The following is a 16,975-nucleotide window of genomic DNA, read 5'->3' on the forward strand; positions in this document are numbered from 1 at the left end:
GTGCAGTGATTTATAAAAAAGCAAGCATGTAGGAGAATCTTATCCTCATGAGGAAGGCAGCTTGTGTTGGACAGAAGGAGAATGAGATCATGTGTGATGTTGTAAGACCTCAGATGAAAAAATAAAAGATATCGGCACCATCGTGGGAACTGCAAGAAAGTAATAATAAAATAAATACTGATCAAAATAGTCATTTTTCCTCTCCTCACCCCAGTGATCTGAGCAGTTCCAGCTGGGTCTGCAGCCTGAGAAAGAGTTTCCACTGGGAACATCAAACTTGCTTCCAAATGTTTCTTTGCCCATTTTGGATAAGGGCAGTGTGCACCATTCATAATTACTTTTCCTGATAAGGTGAAATCTTCATGTGAAATTTTGCTTTTCCAACTTCTCCAGATAGACCTCGTCGCTTTTCCTTATTTCTTATAGTAGCTATAGTATGTGAGCGTAATGTAATGTATGTCGCCAACGGCTCAGACTGGCCTGTCTGGACCCTCAACTGCTAACAGGCTCCTGACTTAAGCGAGACGTTTTGGAAGCTGAATGTCAAACTTGTCTCCTAAACACACCCTGTCGCCTTGCTTTTCGTCAGCTTAGATGTTTGTCTAAGATGTTTGTGCTAATAGAATGATTAGCAATGATGAAAATAAGTCGCTCTGGATAAGAGCGTCTGCTAAATGCCATAGATGTAAATGTAAATGAAAGGTTTTTTGAATGCTTTGGGTCCAGATAAACGGCTCAGAGAAATGATTCGTGAATGATGCTAGGTTATTGCCCTCAGTGACTACTTACATCTTTAAGCACTATAAACGATCCAAGTTATGAAGGCACAGGCCCTAAAGGCAGTGAAAGTCTTCAAGAGAGACACAAGGAACCGAGTTCTGCTCTCTATTCATAGACGACGCGCCATGAAGAAAAAAATGGTGAAGGTTCGTCAGCGACAGGAAAACAGCAATGAAGCGCATTCCAGCCGAACCAGGGTTAGACAATGAGGGGTGGGACGGAGCTGTATATTTAAAATCTGTAATCTAACTCTCAAATCAGGAACACTGCAAAGTTTGCTTTGTACTTATCGAGATGAAGTCTGAGGAAGGAGTCGATGGAAGAATGTTTATTGCGAAACGGAAGACGTCGAGCCCAGTTCCGAACCCCAGCTTCGAGTTCTGGCTTTATCACTTCAAGATTTAACTGGAGATATTGAGCCTCGTCGGCGCTTCTTCGACAGACGTTTTTTAAATGCGTTAGTTTTTCGCCTAAAGTAAAGATGCGGGTAATCTCGGAGACAAAATCACAAGCGCAATGAATTCGTTTTAATGAATGATTCTTTAAAACTGTATTCTATAAAAAGTTAGTCACGCAAATGATCTGGCCAACGGCTTTTGCACATCTGGACTCGAATAGCCCGTACTGTAGCCTACTGTACTTTCACATTGAAGGAATCACAAGGACTTAGTTTTGCGTTCATGAATCTTACATTATGTAGCCCGAGAGAACTATTACACGACAGATGAACATTTATTGATCGAAAGAAGAGTGACGGACAGAGACGGAGGGAAACAGGTAAGTCACGATATCTTCAGCATGCAAAAGCGACGATGAAATTGGTGTCGTTTTATACGGAGCTTAAGTCCGTTCATAAACGTCTTTCAATGTCATTCCCCGAATGTTGCGTGTCAGTTTTGATGGATCATTCAGCTTTAAATAATGCGTTTTGTACCCGACGATCTACTTTGATCTTTTCTGGAAATGGGAGCTATAACCGTCAAACGAGGGGCTAATTTTAGTATAAACAGGAGACCATATTTACATTTACATTTGTTTTGGGATGTCGGGTTTGTTCTACAGGTGGTATCAGTGGTATTTTTTTTTACCATTGTTCTCCACGAACACAAATGTTACTGAGTAGTAGTTCTACTGGAATATTTCAAGAGATGCTGATTCGTATACTCATTACAGATGCAAACCCTGCATTGCTCTTCCCAAATAAATGCTTCCAAGAGAGATTATATATATATATATAAAATTCCAGGTGCCGCGATTAAAAGTCCTCACCAGGATTTTGCTCAAGCTTGCTAGATTTTCTAATTAGCAATCCAGGAAAAATTAGTGGAATCAACACAATCCAGGAAGCCTGAGCAAAATCCTGGTGAGGACTTTTAATCGCGGCACCTGGAATTGACAGCACTAATATATATATATATATATATATATATATATATATATATATATATATATATATATATATATATATATATATATATATATATATATATATATACATACATACATACATACATACATACATACATACATACATACATATATATATATATATATATATATATATATATATATATATATATATATATATATGTATATATATATGTATATATATATGTATATATACATACATACATACACACACACAGGTTGGCGGAGAGGGAGTATCCTTTATTGCAAAGATTAATACATGCAACACTAGATGGAAATTAACTGAACTTAGCTGGATTATTATCTGAAAAACACACAACGATAATGGTAACACATGCCCAACACAGGAATTAACTGCATGCATTAATAAGACACAACTAAACCAGACACACATATCGTGAATCCTCCCTGTGCATTCCACGCTTTCTTCTCAGTGGCAGACACCACATTATCACCTCGAGGGTCAGCCGAACCGCTAACCCTCACAACACCAGAACTGGCAGGTTGTGTCGTGGTCAGCGTGACTGACCGTCTGTCTGTACTCTGCCACCGACGACTCCACTTGTCTACCATTAAAGCACATTTTTCTTCACGAGGTCAAGCACGGTACTGACCGCAGCGACAAAACCCAAGCCGAGCACGTCTGCGTCTCCTACGGACACGAACCCGAATTCGCATCGTTCGCCCTTCCCCCGACGGCCCCTCCTGCTGACCCTGCTGCTGGTGACAGACTTCAGATGGACCGTTGTCACTCCTCAGCGGTCTGGTGTGATATTCGCAGAGTGAGGGAGTACACCGTGTTCGGGGCATCATTCCACCTCCGCTCGACACATCATCTAGTGATGGAGCTCTTCTACACAGCGCTGCAGTGATCGCCATCGGCACCTTGGTGCTGGACATGGTTTCCTCCCTCTCTGCCATCGTGAGGGTTGTTTGGAGGCTGGCGGGAGCGGCAAGGAGCACGCGCACCTCCTCAGCTCCTCTGATAGAAGTGCACTCATTAGGTAGACTAGTGTCTTCAGCTCCTGTGCAGCCTTCCCCAGTGTTGGGAGTGCCTGCAGGAGAAGCATGGGGCAGCGTGGGGCAGCGTGGAGCAGCGTGGGGCAGCGTGGAGAAGCCAGCGCACTCATGCACTCTACATGCAGCTTCCACATCTCCAGACAGCAGATGTAGAGCAGATGAGCGTTGTCTCTGCAATAGCTGTCATCTCCCTTTTGGCATCTCCCTTTCCTGAGGAGCAATCCTGGTTCCAGTGCTGGGATTTCCAGTTCCTGGTTCCACTGTGATGTCCTCCTTAACTTCCCCAGCCAGCCATCTCAACGTCAGCTGCCTGCCTGCCTGGGGACAAGTATAGTACTGAGTACTCCTATCCTCTGTGGACAAGTATAGTACTGAGTACCCCTATCCTCTGTGGACAAGTATAGTACTGAGTACCCCTATCCTCTGTGGACAAGTATAGTACTGAGTACCCCTGTCCTCTAGGGACAAGTATAGTACTGAGTACCCCTATCCTCTGGGGACAATTATAGTACTGAGTACCCCTGTCCTCTGTGGACAAGTATAGTACTGAGTACCCCTATCCTCTGGGGACAAGTATAGTACTGAGTACTCCTGTCCTCTGGGGACAAGTATAGTACTGAGTACCCCTGTCCTCTAGGGACAAGTATAGTACTGAGTACCCCTATCCTCTGTGGACAAGTATAGTACTGAGTACCCCTATCCTCTGTGGACAAGTATAGTACTGAGTACCCCTATCCTCTGGGGACAAGTATAGTACTGAGTACTCCTGTCCTCTGGGGACAAGTATAGTACTGAGTACCCCTGTCCTCTAGGGACAAGTATAGTACTGAGTACCCCTATCCTCTGGGGACAAGTGTAGTACTGAGTACCCCTATCCTCTGGGGACAAGTATAGTACTGAGTACCCCTATCCTCTGGGGACAAGTATAGTACTGAGTACTCCTGTCCTCTGGGGACAAGTATAGTACTGAGTACCCCTGTCCTCTAGGGACAAGTATAGTACTGAGTACCCCTATCCTCTGGGGACAATTATAGTACTGAGTACCCCTGTCCTCTAGGGACAAGTATAGTACTGAGTACCCCTATCCTCTGGGGACAATTATAGTACTGAGTACCCCTGTCCTCTGGGGACAAGTATAGTACTGAGTACCCCTATCCTCTGGGGACAAGTATAGTACTGAGTACTCCTATCCTCTAGGGACAAGTATAGTACTGAGTACCCCTGTCCTCTAGGGACAAGTATAGTACTGAGTACCCCTATCCTCTAGGGACAAATATAGTACTGAGTACCCCTATCCTCTAGGGACAAGTATAGTACTGAGTACCCCTATCCTCTAGGGACAAATATAGTACTGAGTACCCCTATCCTCTGGGGACAAATATAGTACTGAGTACCCCTATCTTCTGGGCAGCATCTTCTTCGTTGAGCACTTTTGAATTTTTGATGTGCCACTTGATTGCTTCAAGCATGATCCAAGCTCCATCCCTCTTCTGATAGCAGTGTGGCACTGAGGGTAAGGACGAGACAGAAGATATTTAAGCACACAAACAGCTCCTTCACTGCAAAGACTTGCACATGCAAATAAGCAGAAACTGGGACAAAACGAAATGAAAAATGGGGAAAGACTGTGAACTCCCCCATTGGCTCTGCATAAGAGCATCTGCTAAATGTAAATTAGCTGAAAAGAGCACAAGGACAGCAGTAGAAGATGCTCAATACAGTAATTAAGACAAATAAACTAAATAAACCAGACCCACAAATCAACAGGGTACAACAATGATTAAAGATTTTAAACATTACATTTAAACTGAATAACAGGATGTGGGGAGATGCAAGGCATCCTGGGAATTTCTCTCTTTCTTTCTCTCTCTCTCTCTCTCTCTCTCTCTCTCTCTCTCCTCTCTTTCTCTCTCTCCTCTCTCTCTCTCTCTCTCCCCTCTCTCTCGCTCTCTTTCTCTCTCTCTCTCTCTCTCTCTCTCTCTCTCTCTCTCTCTCTCTCTCTCTCGGCAGATGTCCCCAATATTAAATTGATTATTCTTTGTTGTACCACTATTCCACAGAGCAGTGAGACAGAAAACCTCTGTCGTTTGTCGTTGTTTACCTTGCATTTGTGTTGCTTAACAGTCAGAAGCAAGAGAACAGAGAATGTGCCCAACACCCCCACCCTACACACTCATGGATATAACTGTTAGACATATCTGCTGTGCTCAGGCAAAATACAGGCTTTTCCATTGTATGCCAGTCCTCCCTCACCCAAGTCCAAACAAAGTGGAGAATGCAGAGTTGTAAGATGGAGCCATAGATATGCGGCTCTTTTGGCAAGATTTTCTAAAACACCTTCCTGAAACTTTTTTTAGTTAGCAGGGTTATGTTTTAGCAAAATATTATTTTGGAAGATTATCAGTCATTATGGCATTCTCAGCAGGCGTTTTCCTTGTCGACTTCCCGAAACTTTAGTGTTGCATTCCGCGCTATTATTTTTGATGTTATACCAACAAATTGTGCCAGATGACATATTGCATCAAGGATCACAGGACAAAGAGGAAGGTCAGAGAAGTGGTGTGTAGTTCTCATGGGTCTGCTGACTGCTGCTGTAAGACTAGTAACGAAAAGTGGGAACACACGAGCGATAATTTCATGTCATCAAGTTGCACTTCACTCGTGAATAGAGAGATTGTGCCAGGAGTCTGACATCAGACAACGCACTCGTGTGACACAGAAATACGAAGCAGTGTCCCCCTGGAGAACACTGTAATCCAAAACGAGCTTGTGTTGCTTTCCATCTAAAAGGAAGAACACGGGGGCCACAAATGAGCTGCAGCAGCTACAGGAGGCGGGACGGCTGCGGGACGGCTGCGGGACTGTGGCTTTACAGAATCAGCTCCGGTGTTGGGCGGTGCATGCAGAGCTCCAGTTACCTTTGAACCTGTAACGTGTCGTGATTGTTGAGTATCTGTGTTCAGCAGAAAATCCCACCATTGTTCTGTCCGTCTGTTCGCCTGCATGAACACGCAGTCTACACGCTGCAGTCTACACGCTGCAGGCTTATTCACATTGCAGGCATGGGAGACTGACATCTAGACAGAAGGCCTTGTCCAAAGTGGGACTTTTAATTTGTTTAATTTTGCACTGTTCATTTCTTTAGAAGCACGTTGTGGAAATGCACTGTAACTCGTGCTCTCGTTCTCACGTTCAGCAAGCAGTAGATTCCTCGCTGGGCAGTGCTGCTAAGGTAAAATAAAACAGGGATACTATGCCACTGTGGTGTTTCACCTCAATGAAACTATATCCATGCTTTTAAAATGTTGCTTGGCTCAAAGTCAGTACATATGATTGAGTACATATGATTGAGTACATAGTCCTGAGAAGAGCTGATGTCTTGGGGAACGTTTAGTGTTTTACTGTAAACACTGAATCCTCCATCAGCAACAACTCCCTGTCCAGCACTGACCACTGTTTATTCAGTAACAGGACCTCCAAGGGACGTATCTACAACAAATAAGGCCTCTACTTACCACTTGGGTATGTAGCTACAGTTTATAGGGGGAAACTATATTTATTGAAATGCTCCAAACAAGTTTATTGCACAGTGTAGTGTGTGTCGTAATATGCGTGTAGTGTGTATGTCATAAGATGCGTGTAGTGTGCGTGTGGTAAGGTGCAAGAAGTGTGTGTGTGGTAAGATGCGTGTATTGTGTGTGTGTGGTAAGATGCGTGTAGTGTGTGTGACGCAAGGTGAATTCGTCTTCCTCCATTTCCTGTCTTACACACAGGGAGGTTCCACAGGAGAGTAAAACCTCACAGCTGGGATCTGCAGCCAGACCACTGATTCATAAATTCTAGATCAGCTATTCCAGACCCTTCACCTTCCGTTGGGAACTAAAGACTCCTGTAAAAATCCCCTCGTTTTTTCTTTTGACTTTTAGTCAAGTTAGTAGCTGACTAAAATACCCAGGGGAATCTTCACATGTATGAATCTCCAAGCAAAGTACTCAGATCTTGCAGACTAGAAGAATATAGACACTACCAGAAATGTTTCTATGAACTTATGTAACGCGAGGAGGGGCATATACACACAGATGAACTGGAGAAGGAGGAGTCAAGTGCACCGTGAGAGTAGACACAGTAAGAGTTTTCACTACTGTGAAGGGTTTCTGCTACCTGATATGACTTATGAGATATGAGTATTCTATAAACTAGAATTTAATTCTACTTAGTGCCTCGAACGAAAAGACTGCTCAAACAGGTCTGTCTTCTTCATCTATTTCAAAACAGCATGCCTGACTTCATTTTTCCATTACATCAAAGGAGTAAAGACTATATTTATGGAGCTGTAGTGCTTGAGCCTCACAAAAGTGCTTTCTGATGTGTAATGAGCTGTTTATGACCATAGTTTAAGGAAACACTCACTAAGGACTTGTGCTGTACTTCAAATACTGGCTTGTTTGGATGAAAAACATTTTTTTTGCAGTAAGAATGGTAACTGTTTTACATGATAGCACATAATAAAACAGTGTTCAGTGTCTTCTCCATGTCTTCTCTGCATATATGCTGTATCAAAAGCACAGCACTTTTCCGAGGTGGTAAATCTGGTCTTTTCTGCACTCATGAGTCAAGCACCCACGTTCCTCCATCTTGGATGTGTGTCCTGGCAGACTTGATGGGACCATCACCATCCCAGACAATGCCATAACACACCCCCAGCCCCTATATCTGGGTGTGTCCTCTCAACAGCAGGAAGCACAGCCATCAATATTTACTCGACGGCAGCGGCCCCCTCCAAAGCTTTCTCTCCCACCCACTCTGACTGCAGTAATTAGAGAGCAGTCAGACTGACTGGGCCCTGTTGCTTTTGCACTTCCTGCATGGGGCAGTGGGGTGGGGGGGGGGGGGGGGGGGGGGGGGGGTGTGAGTGTTGTACCTCCCAGTTCGTTAAGGGACCCAACGAGCAAACGTCACATGGCATGCAAGCCCTTGAGATCACATGTGGCCGGGATGAGTGAACGCCACACAAGGACAAGAGACGGGTGGGCGGCGGAAGTGACTAAACGTTGAATTGTGCTCAAGCGTTTTGCCAGGCCTTTGATGTCATTCGCCTTTCGTCTCGTTCTCACAGACATGGGAGCTGTCACAACCGTGTCGCTGCTGTTGCTGTCTGCTCTGATGTATTCGGGGATCGACACACATGCAGGTAAGACGGCGTGCACCCAGGACCACAACACACACACGGGTCCATAAGCCTTTCTTACGAAGTCTTGTGGAATCTGCTGGAGGTGTTTGGTCTCGTGGTTGAATGGGGTTGAGATTTCCTCTGATGCCTCTCTGTGCGGTTCAGATGGCTAGATGATGTTTGTAGATGGCTAGATGATGTTTGTAGATGACTAGATGATGATGTATTCTAATGTGTTGGTGATGGCAAAGTGCTAAGTGCAGATTTGGTCCCTCTACAGTGAAACAATAGAGTAAAGGAAATGTGTATCTTCCTGTAGCAGCCAAATGTGTGTTTGCCAGGACACCTTTTAATAAACTCACTTAAGGCTCGACACCTCTTTGTGCTCAGGCTGGATTTACTTGCAATACTATTGTCTAATTTTAAAAGATATTGTAAATCTGACCAAAAAAAGGCAGGTTGATTAAACCCCTAAAACCTTTTCAAGAGGCTATTTAAGTCAAGCCTTAACCCTTTACTTAATCTCTTGTTTTTTAGTATTGCCTTTGTTATCAATTTGGCTAAAGGCACTGAAGTTTAATCTTCTGGATCGCACATAGTTTGCTAAATTTGAGGCATTTGCTCATCTGCTCAGGCCAAATGGTGCAAAATGGTGCAAAAAATCACTCCGTCCCTCAGCTTTCCAAACCACTCTCTCTCTTTCTCTCTCTCTCTACTTGCCTCCCTTTCTCTCTGCCTCCAGCTCAAGGTGAGGGGGTCAGGTTGCAGTGCGCGTGCGAGAACACCTACTCGTGCGAGGATGCGGGCGTGCCGCCCACCTGCCAGGGCTACGTGTGCTTCTTCACACTGGTGCACGGGGTCATGAAGCGCGGCTGCTTTGAGAAGGAGCACATGGGCCAGTGCCACGTGTCCCGTATCCCCGGGGTCTACACCGAGTGCTGCAACTCCAGCTTCTGCAACTCCAACACCACGGCGCCCAGGGAGGAGGGTGAGGGCGCTCGCCACACCTTCAGACTCCCGCCTGTCCTGTTCAAAACTCCACGATCGTCTCACGGCTGTTTTTGTTTCACACTTCTCACATGGCTGTGCGTTTGAGAAACTGTACAGTCAGGGACTTCGGTTGATTTCTGACTCAGATAAGAGTCACTCTGCCGCCCCCTTGTGGCAGACTGTGGTCGCTCATAATGTTGCGGTAGCTGGTTTTCTTCGCGTAACCGACTTCTTAAGGTTATTTTAAGATTAACCACAGTCCTTCGCTTTGCCTCATCTTAAAAATGCAGACTGTAGAGAGCTAAGTCGTTCTTGTATCGGGGCTGTCCCTTATCTGCGTGTTTTTGTGCACCGCTAGACGGTGACGACCGTGGCGTGATGATGCTGGTGACCGTGCCTCTGCTGGTGCTCCTGGGACTGTCTGTCACGCTGTGTGGCCTGATGCTTTGGCTGCGTTCCCGACGACAGCATCGCCATCTGGAGGAGCATGACCCCTGCATGCTCAAGTTACCCAGCGGAGGAGACCCCACCTATGGGGTAGGGGTTGCACTGCAAGGGCCTTCAGCACGTCGGACATGGCGCATGGCATTAGCCTTATTTATCACCGTCAGATCTGGTTGGTTGAGACTGTACATCACTTTGCTTCCTCCAGGACATGTTCGATGAGTTTTGTACCTCGGGCAGTGGGACAGGACTGCCTTACCTGGTCCAGAGAACCATGGCCCGCCAGATCTCTTTAGTGGAATGTGTGGGTGAGTCGGACCCGTCAGTACTGTTCTATCAATCACTCAATCAATAAACAGATTCTAACATCCACACATGAAGCTGCAAACAGCACTAGGCAGTAGTTGATTTAGACTTAATTAATGATTAATATTAATGAAGGAATATTAATATGAATGTTAACGAGAGCTTGTGTTTTGGTGCAGGTAAGGGGCGCTATGGAGAAGTGTGGAGGGGAACGTGGATGGGCGAGAGCGTGGCGGTTAAAATCTTCTCATCTCGAGACGAGCAGTCCTGGTTTAGGGAGACGGAGATCTACAACACGGTGCAGCTACGACATGAAAACATTTTGGGTGAGGACACACTGCTTGGACCTTGGTGACCATGGTGTTGGTAGCACCAAGAAAAATGGCAGAGTGAATCATTTTCCATTTGAGTGCGCACACACACACACAAGGAATCACAAACACCTCTCTCTTTGTTTTCATTTGTTTATTTGATTGTTTTTTATAACACAGGCAGTTATAAAAATCCTTCCCATCCACCCTTCATTGGTTTGTCAGGTTTCATTGCCTCAGACATGACATCCAAGAACTCCAGCACTCAGCTCTGGCTGGTCACCCATTTCCATGAGCTGGGGTCACTGTACGACTTCCTGCAGTACAGCACCCTGGACCCCGAGGGCTGCCTCCGCATGTGCCTGTCGGTTGCCAGTGGTCTGGTGCACCTGCACACAGAGATCCTGAGCACCCAGGGCAAACCCGCCATCGCCCACCGCGACCTCAAGAGCCGCAACATTCTGGTGAAGAGGAACGGCCAGTGCTGCATCGCTGACCTGGGTGAGAGGTGTTCACACAGAAGCACTCACAGACGCACTCACAGACAAACTCACAGGACTACTCACAGACGCACTCACAGGAGTACTCACAGATGCACTCACAGGCACACTCACAGACGCACTCACAGGAGTATTTACAGACGCACTCACAAGTGTACTCACATTTTTCTCACAGGTGTATTTACAGACACACTTCACAGGTGTACTGACACAGACCAAGCGTGTTCAAGTTGAGTTAACAGGAGGAAGAGTTAGTGTTTAAACATTCTCATGCTCAGTGATGGCTAAGTTACCTTGAACAAGTAATGCGATTACTGATTACTCCTTTAAAAAGGAGTAAACTTAAACTTAGTTACGTTATATATTACTTGATTTTAAAATTAACTACGTTAGATTACAAGTTACTTTAGTAGTTACATTCAGCAGCAAAATGAGTTTTTCCAATACTCACTTTATTGGAAGTGAATTTTTAACAGTAACAATGTATCTCCTGACATAAATTTCAGCACTTTTCAAACCTGGAACACAAAGCAACATTAAAATTCGTCAGGTAAATGTTCCTTCCCCTGTTTTTAGGGGTGTTTCTTTACACTCACATATTGTTACGGAGAACACTGCAAAGAATGACGTGAAAAACGCGCTCGCGCTCTCACAGGTTCACACGCAGCGTGCGGAGTCGAGCGCTACGGTCAGACGCAAAAGTAGAACTGAGCCAAGAAGAAAGCAAAAATATATATTTTACTAAGGAAAATAAAAATAGTAACGCACAGTTACTTGGATAAGTAACTTTAATCTGATTACTGGACTGGAAATAGTAACTCGTTATATTACTCGTTGCTGAAAAAAGTGGTAAGTAACGTGTTACTGACATCACTGCTCATTCTTACCTAAAAATAAGATTCAATAACACAACTAGGCAGAGCCAGAGTGGCTAATCGGGAGGTTCGGGAGGATTCCCGATGGGCCGGCTCATGTCAATCTCTAGTTTGGGCCGATTGGGAGGGAAAAATAATTTTGGCCGGATTTGGGCATGAAACTCCCGGGCTGAAAAAGTGGCCCACTCCGGCCCTGCAACTAGGTGTAGTTCATTTAGCCACCATTTCAGAATAACTTAATCTCACGCTTCTGGGGATTTGTAGTGAACCTGATCACAAGTCCTGTGGTCTTTACTGATGGGTGACCTCCGTGTGACTCCACAGGTCTGGCGGTCATTCATTCTCAGTCCAGTGACTACCTGGACGTAGGGAACAACCCAAGGGTGGGCACCAAGCGCTACATGGCTCCCGAGGTCCTGGACGAGACAATCCGTGTCGACATCTTCGAGTCGTACAAGCAGACTGACATTTGGGCTCTGGGTCTGGTGCTGTGGGAGATTTGCCGTCGCACCATCGTTAACGGTTAGTGCTGGACTGCTTCCCAGGGTGGACCACGCTAATAATACACCAACAAATTCATGACATGCACTCACGTGAACGGCTTTGTCTGTAGTAGAACCATCTTTATACATTTGTGAATAAAATCTTTTGTTCTATTGCTGAGAGAAAATCTATAATGGGGATAAGTGTAAAGGAAATATCTATCATATGTCTTACATCAGTCCGGTTTCCTTTCCTTGTCTTGCTGTCTTGCCAACCCTCCCTCTCTGTGTCTGTCTCCACTGTCCACCCACGATTAGCAGCCCAGCAATTATAAACAGTCTTATCTACTGTCAGCACTTTACCTCATATAGTCCAGATGCTTTCTGTCTGTCTCTTTTTCAAACACACATGCATGTACAAACACACACTCATTCTGGACCGTGCTTGGTTAACAATTACAAAACATAACGCTACCCCTGCAATCCTTTAGCCGCTGTCTTTCTTTTGGAACTGATTTACAGCCAAACCCCAGTGAAAGGCATATGTCTTTCGTTTAACTGTCATGCAATACAGGAAATGCAGTTATAACCCCACTCCCTCTCCCTGATACCAAATCCTCCCCACTGCTCTATTCCCCAAAAAATCAGCTGCCATCAAAGTTTGCTGGGCTTGGTCCAATCTGCATCCCATGGGATTATTAGCCATCCCGAACTCCCTAAAACTCCAATCCTCCATTTATATGTATGGTTTGAAAGGACGTTCAGTCTCAGCAATTAACTTGCCCTTTTGACTGGAAGAAGACATAAGCTATAAGTGACTGTAAACGTATTTGAGTAAAAATAATGCAAAGTGTTTGATAAAACTTTCCATCTGGGGCAGGGATTGTGGAGGAGTATCGTCTGCCCTTCTTCGACGTGGTGCCCTCTGACCCCAGTTTCGAGGAGATGAAGAAGGTGGTGTGCGTGGACCAGTACAGGCCCTGCCTCCACAACCGGCTTCACTCGCATCCCGTAAGCACTCCCGCCTGGGCCTTCACACACACACGCATATGGCAACATTTGTGCTGAAATAAATTCAAACCCGTCACACAGTCAGAGTTCGGTGTGAAGGGTTCAACCAACTGCTCTAGTGAGCCCTAAGTCCGGTAGCTGAAACAACTGAAATTTGTTTTGAAGCTTTCAGGAAAGGCAATGAGCTTTTGCGTTGCTTCTGTGGTTAGTTTGATTAATACTGTTAAGGGGGCTCCTGTTCGTGCATATCCATTTAACTGAAGTACGCAGGTCCATTATTAAGTCCTACTAGTTACCCACAATGCCAGATTTCATGTCAAGCCAGCAGACTCGTGACTACAGCGTGTCATTGTTCTTCTGTTCTGTTCTGCCCAGATCCTGTGTGCTGTAGCTAAAATTATGAAGGAGTGCTGGTTCCAAAGCCCCTCGGCTCGCCTCACGGCCCTGCGTGTGCGCAAGACCCTCGCAAAGCTGGATCAGGACCAGGACTGCAGCACAGACAAACTCAAACTAGATGTCTAGAGCGCTGCTACAGCCTAATGGACAAATCCTGCCTTGTTTCAGACTGTTTGGGTGCTAGAACCCATCACAGCTTTATGTGCCTTTTAAAAATAGCTTCTGTCCCGAGCTCATTCCCCTCGACTTAAAGTGGCTCCGTCTTCGCTGGACTGACCGCAGCTGTATTCCGGCACTGGACTAGAACGTTACTGCCATTAAAGGATTTACTGCATTCTACTACACGGTGACTCAGTTTTAGCAGAAAGCTATGACCCAAGTGAAAGTGCTTTTTACAGTTGGCACACGCTGTGTGGGATGTGCCGGCCATGTTTTTATGAATGTGTTTGTCAGGATATGAGCCATACTGGACCTCCCAGTGGAGTTTCCTGAAATTCCTTCACAGTTATTGTGGACGTTGTCCCCTTCTGACTAAAATCTAAATATGTTACAACAGGCTCACTGTACATATTCCAAATGTTTTCACTTGTGTTTTTACAAGCCTTTGGTATTACCATATTTTAAATATATATTCATGAATATGCCCTGTCATGATAACATTCACATGTGATATTCATTGAACGTGAGAACCAAGGATAGAGTGATATTGTCTGTACTATTTCAAGCTAAAGTTTTATATAGTATATATTTTATATCATTTAATTGCTTTAAAATATTATTTTAAAAGAATTTATTATTGTCTTTTGCACAAAACATAAATATTACTCTTACTTCAAATAATGGTGTTTAACGCATAATAAACGTCAATAATATTTAAGTTCATTCTTTATCATAGAGTCATGTTGCTGAAACTGATGTCGTCACATGTCACATGGTTCATTGCAGCTTTAGATTAAATAAGTGAGCTGCAGCAATTCCCTGACCAAAACAATGTACCGTTCAATACATCTTATGCATTGTCCTTTAAATAACCTGTGGAAGCGTTCAAAAGGGCAAAAGTGTAGTTGCTAATTGTTAACACCAGAGGGCATCAGAGGCTTCAGTGTTTGTCAGAAGCGCTTTTTGATTACCACGTTTTGTCATCCTCTTTTGAATGTAACACCGTCTCTGCAGGCTTATTATTGTGATCAGGAATCCATTACATTTTAATCTGATTCATTTGTTTTTCATTGTACCTGTAGTGTTCGTGCATCATGTTATTGTTCAAAATAATTCAAAAGGTTCTAAAGGACGCGATACCCCACGGGAGTAACCAGGACACACCTATGTGCTGTAAAAGTATTCATGGACACAATGCTGAATGCATACTCCCTGATAGAGTTTCACATAGACCTATATTTACCCTGTACAAAAAGATCTCCCATGTCTTATTCATTGAAATGTGAATATCAAATGAGTGCATTTCTAGTATAAATCTCTTCCAGTACTTATGCACAAAGCTAAAATGCCAAGACTCCAATACAGCAGTTTATGCTTCCCGCAAACTTTTTATTTATTTATTCTGAACATAGTTGTCTTATTTAAAACATAATAAAATCTCATTCATCAAGTGTACCTATTCAGTTTGGGGTAGTGTCTAGTTCCAATCGACTATGAAACAGAATGACTGAATGAGTCAGTATGGGGATGAGCATTGATTTCTGTCTGCCGGTTTGTCTATATCTGTGCTTGCACGTGTCTGTTTTCAGCATATCCGTCTTTGGGGGAGATAATTCTCCTCCAAAATCCCAGTGTGTCTGCTGGGCCAGATAGAGTGAGGGATATTTTTACCAGTGTGTATGGGGCCATGTGGAATATCTATACCCTGCTATACTGCAGAGACTCATTTGATACACTGTCCAGGTTTCGTGTGGGTCCTCCACCCAGGTATTTGCTTGTCCAAAATGGCCTTGTTCACTATTTCAGATATACACATACAGTTACGATATACAGATAAATTAGACAAGACATTAACAAGATATACCCTCTCTCTAGAGACAGACCAGGGACACAATTATTATGGAGTCAAACAAAGACAAAGAGTCTATTGATATCAGTGCAATAGGATCAAGAAACCACTATCCTAAACGTACACCATATATTACACTTGCTTTAAAAGCACCTTAAAAGGAATCTTAGTATTATTAGATTATAGTTTTTTTAACCTAATTTTCTGCACACTAAGAGCAGAAATGGCTCCATCTCCATGACAGGGTACACCAGCGTCATGTGGCCAACGACATAACACGAGGAATGGTATCAAATGGCCTTTATTGCACAGAATGAAAATCACGAGATCCTGCTCAATCGTCCCATGGAGACACAGCAAGCCTCCTTAGCCACTGCCAGCAACATCAACTCTCAAAATCCATCCAACCAATAATATACTTTTCATTCCTCAGCGCAAAGCATTGGACCACAAAAGAGACAAATAAGGAGATCGTTGTTATTACCATGTGCTGTGATTAATCTTTTACTGTTAAGGACCAAAAGGTCTCTTAATCTTAATTCCTTCCACTGTCGGGCTTTTGGCTCCCTTTGTGTGACTGGCCAGACTGCTTGCAGGGGTTCCCTAAGCTCGTATCAGTCTCGTGCTTTTCATAAAAGCGTATTTGTTTGTTTGTTCACTGCTTGTGTTTGTTTGCGTTTATTTATCGTTTGTGTTTGTTTGTTTATTTCTTTGTTTGTTTCGTTCCGTCACTTGTTTGTCTATCTGATTTAAAGCAACCCTGACGCCACAGCAATAGATCATGGCCCATGGCAGAGGTGGACAACAACGCACCATGCAGGCAGTACTGATACTCTTCGTTTGTGCAGTCGTTTTCATTTCACAAGAAACTGTAACAAGAGATTTCTCAAAAGCGTGCACAGAGTGAGAGGCAAATTGCTATCTGAAACAAATATCAAATAGCAGACATTTGGATACAAGGTATAATACCTTTAAAGTTTCTCCTATCAGTCGTACTAACCCACGACTTCGATAACTGCTGATAAAATACAAATATACGAAAACTGCAACTTTAGTAAATTCACTAGTGTTAGAACGAGAAAAATATACATTTCCCTGTCACGTGCTTGTAATGGAAAACAATACAAATATACACAAATATAAGTAGGCTATAGGATACCTTTAGGTAGATTTTTTGTCTACAGTCTATTTCATCGCCCATTTTAAACGATGGCTTATAGTAACCGTTTAATACCAATTTAGTACCAATTTAGT

At 44.0% G+C, this 16,975-nt stretch overlaps 1 protein-coding gene across 2 annotated transcripts; it reads left to right on the top strand.

The window, feature by feature from the left end:
* Window positions 1-862: 862 nt before the first annotated feature.
* On the top strand, window positions 863-15,327 carry acvrl1 (activin A receptor like type 1). Of its 2 annotated transcripts, none has more exons than XM_077018538.1 (10): window positions 863-1,557; window positions 8,345-8,419; window positions 9,141-9,386; window positions 9,747-9,925; window positions 10,041-10,140; window positions 10,318-10,464; window positions 10,675-10,950; window positions 12,149-12,346; window positions 13,187-13,317; window positions 13,693-15,327. In XM_077018538.1, exons 2-10 carry the CDS (start codon window positions 8,347-8,349, stop codon window positions 13,837-13,839), a joined length of 1,497 nt encoding a protein of 498 aa, XP_076874653.1. In that variant the 5' UTR covers window positions 863-1,557; window positions 8,345-8,346; the 3' UTR covers window positions 13,840-15,327. The 2 variants fall into 2 exon arrangements, with proteins under 2 accessions (XP_076874653.1, XP_076874654.1); XM_077018539.1 differs by lacking the exon at window positions 863-1,557 and adding an exon at window positions 7,451-7,474.
* Window positions 15,328-16,975: the final 1,648 nt, after the last annotated feature.

The sequence above is a fragment of the Brachyhypopomus gauderio genome, chromosome 10 (assembly GCF_052324685.1).
Source record: "Brachyhypopomus gauderio isolate BG-103 chromosome 10, BGAUD_0.2, whole genome shotgun sequence".
Taxonomy (NCBI): domain Eukaryota; kingdom Metazoa; phylum Chordata; class Actinopteri; order Gymnotiformes; family Hypopomidae; genus Brachyhypopomus; species Brachyhypopomus gauderio.